The sequence below is a fragment of the Phytophthora parasitica genome (assembly GCF_000247585.1).
Source record: "Phytophthora parasitica INRA-310 unplaced genomic scaffold supercont2.1, whole genome shotgun sequence".
In the NCBI taxonomy this organism is placed as follows: Eukaryota; Oomycota; class Peronosporomycetes; order Peronosporales; family Peronosporaceae; genus Phytophthora; species Phytophthora nicotianae.
Window position 1 is genome coordinate 1108797 of NW_008634126.1, and position 9137 is coordinate 1117933.

General features: G+C 46.9%; 5 protein-coding genes across 6 annotated transcripts; 2 read left to right on the top strand and 3 right to left on the bottom strand.

Annotated features, from left to right (window-relative positions):
* Positions 1 to 16: 16 nt before the first annotated feature.
* Positions 17 to 190, top strand: PPTG_20699 (hypothetical protein; the record flags this gene model as incomplete). Its single annotated transcript, XM_008892897.1, has 1 exon — positions 17 to 190. The coding sequence occupies one exon, from the start codon at positions 17 to 19 to the stop codon at positions 188 to 190; it is 174 nt and encodes a 57-aa protein (XP_008891145.1).
* A 2172-nt stretch (positions 191 to 2362) lies between these two features.
* PPTG_00267 (hypothetical protein) lies at positions 2363 to 3757 on the bottom strand (the record flags this gene model as incomplete). The annotated part of the gene is made up of 1 exon (XM_008891646.1): positions 2363 to 3757. One exon carries the CDS (start codon positions 3755 to 3757, stop codon positions 2363 to 2365), a length of 1395 nt encoding a protein of 464 aa, XP_008889894.1.
* Positions 3758 to 5150: 1393 nt separating this feature from the next.
* PPTG_00268 (hypothetical protein) lies at positions 5151 to 7093 on the bottom strand. Its single transcript, XM_008891647.1, has 2 exons — positions 6936 to 7093; positions 5151 to 6864 (listed from the first exon to the last, which is right to left on the bottom strand). Exons 1-2 carry the CDS (start codon positions 7039 to 7041, stop codon positions 5459 to 5461), a joined length of 1512 nt encoding a protein of 503 aa, XP_008889895.1. The 5' UTR covers positions 7042 to 7093; the 3' UTR covers positions 5151 to 5458.
* Positions 7094 to 7200: 107 nt separating this feature from the next.
* PPTG_00269 lies at positions 7201 to 8349 on the top strand. Of its 2 annotated transcripts, XM_008891648.1 has the most exons (3): positions 7201 to 7542; positions 7600 to 7794; positions 7865 to 8349. In XM_008891648.1, the coding sequence occupies exons 1-3, from the start codon at positions 7258 to 7260 to the stop codon at positions 8198 to 8200; spliced, it is 816 nt and encodes a 271-aa protein (XP_008889896.1). In that variant the 5' UTR covers positions 7201 to 7257; the 3' UTR covers positions 8201 to 8349. The 2 variants fall into 2 exon arrangements, with proteins under 2 accessions (XP_008889896.1, XP_008889897.1); XM_008891649.1 differs by having other exon boundaries at positions 7600 to 8349.
* PPTG_00270 (hypothetical protein) lies at positions 8253 to 9102 on the bottom strand (the record flags this gene model as incomplete). The annotated part of the gene is made up of 1 exon (XM_008891650.1): positions 8253 to 9102. The coding sequence occupies one exon, from the start codon at positions 9100 to 9102 to the stop codon at positions 8353 to 8355; it is 750 nt and encodes a 249-aa protein (XP_008889898.1). The 3' UTR covers positions 8253 to 8352.
* Between the last annotated feature and the right edge of the window lie 35 nt (positions 9103 to 9137).

The window sequence follows — 9137 nt, forward strand, 5'->3', positions numbered from 1 at the left end:
AACCAAGCGACCAAGGATGAACGTACTAAAGAGTTTGGCTCTCATCACCATCATCGCTGCCACGCTGTGCTGGACTCCAGCTGTCGCCGATAGCCGTGAAGCCGAACGACGCGGTGAGAGATTCAGCCCATATAACCGGAACAGCCCTCCTGAGCCGTCGGCAGAAGGATCGTCAGGACCACGAAAATAGAGGGACGAAGAGGAGTTCGCCGCAGCTGGCTAATTCCCAGTCGCGCAATGTGTCTTTCTCGTTGCTTCTTGGAATGAAACCGAAAAATGTTATCATCAGTAACGATGTTTCAAAACAACTTGTCCTGATTTTATCTCCTGCGCTGTAGGAAACGTAACTGTTGAAATTTTTTTCTAGTTATTATACTTTTACTCGATTTATCCCGATTTTGTTTGGTATCGATAAGTCTCCGACGGACTTTCCTTTCGGCCATCATGGGGGTAGGATGCACCTAGCTGCTCCTGTTTACACCGAAACCAACACTGTCAGAGATTCGTCACCCATAGCGACGCCGTTTGTGCTGTCCGTGGGGCTGGACTTACAGCGAACAACGACATCACGCACGAGGGTGCTCTTCTCACTTGGAGCTCACTTAGATGTCGCGCAGGCGTGGGCATGCAAATATAATGTTGAGGCCGGATAAGTTGTGTAAACTGGCACGGGAGTTGGGAGACAGTGAGCTGGTCATCTACATGCTGGATGACGTCCAGGTCCAGTATGGCGATTATCCTTTCTGGTTCCGACTACTGGACGTCCCTAATTGGAATTCTTCGGACTTGAGCGTTATCATATCGACTATCTACTCCATTGTACCTATCGGAAACTATCATCTCGAACTATTTCCTCTTGCATAGAATAATTCTTACTGAGTGATGAGCCCAGAGAGTTCGTGAACATGGGACTGCGCTCTAAAATGCGATTCCTCAAGGTGGTAGAACCGATCATCCTTGTGATGACGACCATTCGAATTAAACGCATAAACATCAAGCTAAATCTTGATGCTTTCTAACAGTAATAGAAGATTTAGGTGTATTTTCGTTTTATTCTTCGCGGAAATTATAAAGTAGCCAGTACTCCGGATTTTAATCCAGAGTACTATAATTTTTATATTTTTATGTGCGGTCAAAATTCTAAGCAACACGTTTTTTCTTCATTTATTCCCCATATTTTTCATGATTTTATGGTTAAGCTATGGCCACTAGCACCTCCTGGCAAATCCAGAGCTGCCCTGCACGAACGCGCGGCTTTGTTTGGCTGTTTTTAAGTATCGTACTCGGTAATAAATCTCAATTCGTATAAAACGAGTGGCCATGGTTATAAAGAATTTGTTGACGTCTAGTGACTTTATGGCAGATTTCACATTTTGCACTGTAGCGTGTTCAGTTATACTTGAGCTGTAGAACAGAGAAATCGCCGTTTTCCATTAACAAAGACCCGTACTTGGCTGGCAAGGAAATTACTCATGATAATAATAGTTGAGTGATTATTTGCTTGACGTCTTAACCAAGTATTTATCCGAAGTTGCCTTTTCAGGACCCCTGTGTTTGAGAGGACCGCTCCCGCAAATGATAACTTTCGGAATTGTTTTTTTTTCTTATGTCGAGCTCAATACTGATTGAGGTAGGTAGCAGTAATGTCAAATACCTTACGAGTTTTGTCTGGAAGGCATGGCAGTAAAGACAAACGCGGAGGTTCTAATTATTTAATGACAAACACAAGTGGACCGGGGCATACCTGGATGGCTCGATATTCGAAATGGGACACGAAACTCCTGCTGCCCAATGGCATTGAACTAGCACCGCTCTTTCATCTCGCATGTAGTATAGAAGTGTATCAGCATCTTAAGCAAAGTAGTTGTACTATTCATATCATGGTATAACAAATACGGATACTTTTAGTGTTTTTTTTTTTTCGTTTAGATTCTGCACATTAAGTGCGTCGATAGGTATTTTGTCACGGATCGAAACTTGGTGTAGCCACGCTGAATGCACTTAAATATTGGTGATTGCTTACCATATGGCGACCCGTCAAGAGAGAAAACTCCTAGGCGTACAATGAAGCAATCCTGACTCCAGATTTCGGACCCGTAACTTTTATCATCAATTATCGCCATTCTTCTTCAAGAATCACTGTGTAGACGATCTTTTCGTATTAATATTCATATATCAAAACGATTTTATCAATCTTGCATCACCGTATCAGCTCTGCTACTCAAGCGTGAATTGCGATACAGGAATATCCTCGTTGTTTAGAATGTTGTAACCAGTAATATTCCAGCAACAATTAACAGTAAATGTAATGATGCCATTAATCCTCATCATGTAGACTTTTCACGGTATTATTTTCCCGCCATTATATAGTGTGCTTCACTGCATTCGTTGAATCGATGTAGTACTTGTAAAACTGAAAATTGCGTGCTTCTTTCAGTGCATTCTCTCCCAAGCCATCCAACCCCAAGGAAAACTTGACATACCACTCCGGCCTTTTCATTTTGATCCAAATAATCGTCTTCTCACGCAGCTCGTCTGCAGTGGCGTCTTTACTAATCAGCCTTGGCAATTGGTCATCCTGAAAACCTCTTTTGTGCAGGCGGATAATGTGATCGTCAATCAGATTGACATACTTCTCGTAGGCCTCGTACGTTGCAGACTGTCTGCGAACACTGGCACGAACTCGGTGCACCTGAAGCTTTTTCCACATATCGTACGAAGTCATGCCTTGTTTTAACCACCCGTTTTCTTGGTATTTTCCTCTTTTTGTCCAGTATTTCTCCAAGAATACGAAATTCGGGTGAGCTTCCAGCCTTTTTCCTTGCAGATTGTCTAGTCCCAACCTCACTGCTACATCATCCAGAGAGTCTCCCTTGGTTGCCCATGCTTTCAAGTTGTTCTTCACATAGTTTTTGTAGTATTTGTAGTTCGGGTGAGGCAGGAGAGCTTCTCCAGTCAATTGGTCCAGCTTTAACTTGGTCATAACTTCGGTAACTGGTACATCTTTCTCCTTCCATGTTCTCAGTAGTCCAGCCACGAACTCATCGTAGTACTTGTTGTTTACAGCCTGTGATCGCTCAGCAGCAGGCACCAAATTAAGTCCTAATCGTACCAATATTTTATCCACGTCGGCATCCTTCTTAGCCCACACCAGCGCTTGCTGCACCAAATATTCATCATAGTACTTGAAATTCGGGTTGGATCTCACTGCCCCTGACAGTCCACGAAAACTCAATTTAGAGGCAACTTCTCTCGGAGTGAGCTGTTTGTTAGCCCATAGAGGTAGTTGAGAAGTCACGTAATCGTCGTAGAACTTAAAGTTCTTTGCCAGCGTCAACCGAGCACTGTCTAGTCCATCCATTCCTAGCTCCTTCCTGACAAAGAAGACCGATTTCCCATTGTTGGACCAGACTTGGAGCTTCGATTTTATTGGTAATGCCCGCGAAATCTTTTTTACTAAATGAGTTGGTGGCTTCGCCGCACTCCGCGAGATGGACTTAAATGCTTTGAGAGTCTTGAGCTTCTCAAGTGTCCCTACTCCGCCTGCTCTTTCTTCCAGATCGTCCGTGCTTGCTGAATCTCCTTCAAAGTCACCATTTACGCGATTAATGCCTTTGAAAGAGTAACTGCCCGGGTTATCCGCCCTTAAAAAGCGCTTCGTGGTACTCTCACGCGTCGGAAATTTGGACGCCAAGAGAGCGCCGCCTGTGACTAGGAACGAGGCCACCACGACGAGAAGCACACCGCACCACCGCATATTTTTTCCAAAGTGGGGAGCAGATCGCTACTATATCAGTTCCGAGCTACAAATTGTAGGCTACAACCACTCGATATAGAGTGCAAAGCTTCAAAGCTTTTCTGGTGATCGTAACGTAATGTACACGTTCTAAACTGGTACTAGAGTTGTAGTATACTTCATTGAGCGGCTGGTCAGTGACAGCACAATTATTATCACGAGGCTCTGCTTGTTGGTTCTTCTATAATACATGTGCGCAGCGAGTATCTGTGCAGTGAGTACTTGTTGTCTAAAATCCGTACCTAAAAAGGATGCTTCGGGTTAAATGCAAATTGTTTCTTACCTGCTACATGTAGAAGCTAGCTAAAGTTGCAAATATGGTTTCTTCGTGAGCTTGGGGTTTTCAAAGTCTGAATAAGCAGAAGCTATTCATTTGGTTATGAGCTGCCTGGCTCGGTAGTAGGCAGCTTTAGACTTCCTTCTCTTTCGGGAGGTCCCTAGCACCGGTACTTGATTTGACAGTCTCACGTACCAGCAGTGCTGGTACAGTACGTAAAGATTGTCAGCACGTAAACTAAGCCCATGAGCATAGAGTATGTGGACAGATGCCGTGAGTTTTATAATTACCGTGTGAACAGAACAACCATACTGTACACGGAATGTGGGCTCTTTGGTTCATACGTGGCTCTCGTTGGTTACATTGGTTGCCAAGCGAGTCGGTTTTCACCCCTTTCATGCACAACGCGCCAAAAATGTGCAGCCACTCCATTGATCATATACGGATCGCATGAAATTGCTCAATCGTGGGATTTTTCCCGCAAAATTATTACTGTAGTAAGTGGTTGGACCAAATCTCAAATTGGTACCTAAACTAATAAAAAAAAGAAGCAGAAAACAAGTCAGAATAACTACCGTTGGCTCTAAAGCCATCTATTTGTAAATTAAACTTATAGTGTAAGTATAAATTTCGCCTGAAGTAATGTTGTGGTAAGCTATACATGCGAAAATATGAATTTACTGGCATAGCAATTCGCAATCGCCGTTCGGACATTATGTGTTATCTGTTCTGCTGTGAGCTTCACGGCCAGAACCACAATTTACCACTCCTGCTGACTCTTACAGCTTCTCATAATAGTATTTCAATTGTCTGAAAGTCAAGATTACATTCGCGGTGAAGACGCCATCGAAAATGCGCAGTATAACGTCACATGAAAGCTTACAGTAGCATCCTGTTCCAATTAGTTGCAATCGCTACATTTGCTGACCAGTTGCGCAATTCTAAATGTCAATTTAGAGTTTTCAACCGATTTGAATAAAAGATCTACAACACCTCAGTGAAAGGGAGTTGATCGCTTTCTTAAAAATCAAAGGCACCCGCATAAATATCTGCGCAAAAGTGCACATTACCATGAGATCGAATTGAAATTATGTTCACAGTTGAAATGGAACAGGTCCCAGAATACAAATGTCGTGATTCACGAAGCTCTAAATTCATTGTTGAAAACTCTCTTTTGAGGTCGTACTTCTAGCTCCTGCTGCGTATTTGCATGTATGATTTCTCGCTTTGAAAAAAAAATAATCTCTCCAGCTTTCTTGAAAGATGCAGTCAATTTCTTCAATGACATCTTCGTAGAGCGGTCGAATTCTCAGGCATTTCAAAAAGCTACCAGCTTTTCAACGCATCAAGCTGTGTATATATTAGTCCATGACACGTCTATCATCTTAAGCGGCAGACTGCAGCTTGGCCTGGTGATCGGAGCGACCGCGCTTAACGCACTCCTGGAATCGGCGTTTAAGCAGCTTATCATCCGGAGCGAGCTGCATCGCGGACCACATGGCACAGGCAGCCTCTTCGTAGAGTCCAAGTGCCTCCAGACACTGACCCTCGCGGAATAACGCCTTAGGCCAGTCAGGACGCAGCTTCTTTGACACACGCACATCATGCAGCGCCTGTTTCGCATCGCCCGCGCCAAGATGAGCCGCACAACGGTTGCTGTACAGCACAGCATCAGCCGGTGTGATCGCGATAGCCTTGGAGTAAAGATCGACAGCCAAGGCATAGTCCTTGGCCAAATAAGCTTTGTTGCCGTCGTTTTTGAACTTGGTAGCTTCATTCTTCTGCTCCTCAGTGGCTTCCACAGCTTCAGGGACTGCAATGTCCTCTTCTTTCTCGATCTCAGCAAGCTTCCGCTTATTCTCAGCCTCGAGCTTCTCTTCCACCGTCTGAGGCTCAGTGACTGCAGCAGGGGCAGCAGACGTCTTGTTCTTCGCAGCCTGTTCGTAGTATGCATCCAACTTGATCTTCTCCTCAGCCATCAGTTTATCCAGGTCAGCGTCCTCGAACCCCTTGGTAATAGGCTTAAGTAGAGTCACAATCTCGTGGTGTCCCATACCCGCAGCCAATTGTAGTGGCGTTGCTCCAGCGTCGGACGCCAAGTTCGCCACCTCCTTGGTGTCTTCTGGGCGGCAGTTCAAGAACTCCTGCACCACCTCAGTAAAGCCCGTCTCAGCAGCCATGTGCAGGGCTGTAAGGTTACCCTCCATAGTCAATGACAGTGTAGCGCTGCCCTCTAGTAGCTCCTTCACCACAACTGGCTTGTTCATGAGGCAGGCCAGCATCAGTGGAGTCACACCGCCAGCGTTCCTGACATCAGCCTTGGCGCCAAGACGCAGCAGCTCCGCCACCGTCTTCTCGCGATTCTCACTGACCGCAAAGTGCATTGCTGTGCCGTTCTTAGTGGTCGCCTCTAGCTGTGCCTTGTGCTCCACCAGCAGCTTCACTGTACGGATAGAACCATTCGCTGCTGCCTCGTGCAAAGCCGTCGTGCCGTTCGTCATGGCTGTATTGGGGTCGGAAAAGTAAGCTAGCAGCAGTTTAACAGCCGCGAATTCGTTCTCTTTGGCTGCGTATAGTAAAGGTGTAGCGCCTTCCTCGTCCACGCACTCAACGCACTCGGGCGCGCGGTCCAGAATGAAACTGATCACTTTGCGACGTCCTTTAGCCGCTGCAAAGTGCAGCGCTGTGCGCTTGTGCGCGTCCTTAAAGTCCATAAGCGCCTCCTTGACGTCAGTGACGCCCATCACCTGCAAAGACTCGAGCGTCTTCTCTAACTGCTCCAAATCGCCATCTATAGCAGCAGCGTAATCGTTAAGGTCATATTAAAGCGGAATATTGTCATTGACGGCAATGATGACGCACTTTCAGCGCTAGAGAGCAGGTCGCCCACGACCTTCTTCTGCTTCTGGTACTCAGATGCGCCCTCCTCCTTCTCCTTCGCGAGCTTCTCAGCCGTGTTCGCCGCCATTGTCGCTTACTGATCTCTTGGTTGCCAGTCAAAGTGATGGCTCCAGCGTTTTATACACCATTGCTGAATTTCAGCCAATGAAAATGAAACTTGCTGAAAAGAATGATGATGAATAGAAGGTTATTAACTTCAGCATGAACAGCCAATCAGCTTTCGTAATTCTAGATTGGGTGGATATGCTGCACGCTAGGCAGCAACACTGACATTCCTGTCTCGATGGCTGGTGAAGCCGTCGAATGGATATCAACCAGCGAAGAATCACACTTGATCATTGGTTTATCAATCTTCAACACGTCCCAGTTCTGGGACCTGCGAGAACATGTCCCTCCAACTGTGGCATTCATCTTCTTGCCCATTGCTACAATGGTGTTGGCGACAGCACTCTCCCATCGCCGCATTCTTCGCTGCCTTCCGAGTCTCAGTGTCAAATTTACAGGCTTGAATCCAGTTGCAACGATGTCTACAAGTGAAGGCGAAGCTCCTGCGGTGTTGATCCCCATTGTACGCCTCTTGTGTTCTTGTATAATGTCTTGTAATCCTGATGACCAATGCTGCTAGGCCGATGGGACGGAGGAGATTGAGGCCATCGCCGTGGCAGATGTCCTCACACGCGGTGGAATGAAGGTGACGCTAGCCGGTGTCGGTCGCAAGCTGCAGAACATCGTGACCATGTCACAAGGCACAAAAGTGCAAGGAGACATTGCCATCGAGGCCTGCGTCGACCTTAACTTTGATCTTATCATGTGTCCAGGGGTGAGTGCTTATCCTGTCTTACACGGTATATACAGATTAGCATATCAACTTGTTGTTACTTGCCACGTAGGGACCGGGTGCTCAGCACCTGCACGATTGTGCCGAGCTGATAACAATGCTCCAGAAGCAGAAACACCAGGGTCGATACTATGGCGGCATCTGTGCTGCTCCTGCTGTTGTGCTTATCCCCCACGGACTGCTTGATGCTGGTCCGGCCACGACATACCCAAGCTACGGGGAGAAGATGAAGGGTGTGGACTACAAGCCCGATGAACGCGTCGTTGTGAATGGCAAGTGTGTGACCAGCCAAGGCCCTGGAACCGCGATCGAAATGGGCTTGAAGCTCGTGGAGCTGCTAGTTAGCGGAGAAAAAGCGAAGAGCGTGGCCCAGGCACTGATCGCGTAAGAAGAACGAGGTCGGTGAACTAAAAAGTGAAGAAAATGATAACAAACGAGAGCAGATTTCTATTCTGACAGTACATTTTAACAAGAATTATTGACAATTTCTCGGGGGAAATGCTACGAGTTGAATCAAACATAAGCCCCTTCATTGAGTTACTACGCTTGAGCCTGTTCTTGGTTTTCATTGTGGACTGGAGCCAATGACTTGATGAGGTCAAACATCATTGCCTGTTGCTGCTGAATAGTAGCGAGTAGTTGTGCATGTTGCTCTTGTTGAACCTTCTGCTGTTCATGATGCAGTTTCTCCAGCCGCGCTACCTGCTCCTCCGAGTGACGCTTCTGCGCAGCCAACTCACGCTCCATCTTGCGCTCCATCAGCTCCAAGCGGCGTTGAGCCATCCGCTCTCTCTCTTTAGCAAGGTCAGGCAGCATAGTATTCACAGCGACAGGATTTTGTCGAGCGGAAGGCACAGACTCCACTACAACTGGCAAGTTGTTCCCTTTCTGTGCGTTCTCATACTCTCCCATTTGCTTCGCCACTTCAGCGACCATCGCGCACTTCCTGTCGAACTCCTCCTCTGTGCCAGATTTCCTCAACGCCGTCGTATTGCCAGCCTTTAAGTGGCCCAACAGCAGATTCAACCTCGCCTGACATGCGCCCGCTGTTTTATCCAGTCGGAAAGACTCCTCGGCTCGCAATTTCTCCGTCACTTGCTGCCATCCGTCCATCACGTACGGGAACGTCCACGGCTTGATGACCAGCACCTGTGTCAGCAGCAAAATGTCGTCCGACGACACAAAATGCGAGCGGTTAGTGGTAGCAGTAGTCGTGACATTTGCAGCTTTCTTCCTGGCCGGCTCCGAAGTCTCTGTATCTGTAGCGATCCCGTTGTCCAGTGCAGACATTTGCTCTGCAATCGTCTGCTCTGCAACTGTCTGCA

Coding starts and splice junctions, on each gene's coding strand:
- PPTG_00268 (XM_008891647.1), bottom strand. CDS start 7,041: ATGGCGGCGAACACGGCTGAGAAGCTCGCGAAGGAGAAGGAGGAGGGC. Junction 6,865..6,935: donor CCTGCTCTCTAGCGCTGAAA/GTGCGTCATCAT, acceptor CTGCTGCTATAG/ATGGCGATTTGGAGCAGTTA.
- PPTG_00269 (XM_008891648.1), top strand. CDS start 7,258: ATGGCTGGTGAAGCCGTCGAATGGATATCAACCAGCGAAGAATCACAC. Junction 7,543..7,599: donor CTGCGGTGTTGATCCCCATT/GTACGCCTCTTG, acceptor CAATGCTGCTAG/GCCGATGGGACGGAGGAGAT. Junction 7,795..7,864: donor ATCTTATCATGTGTCCAGGG/GTGAGTGCTTAT, acceptor CTTGCCACGTAG/GGACCGGGTGCTCAGCACCT.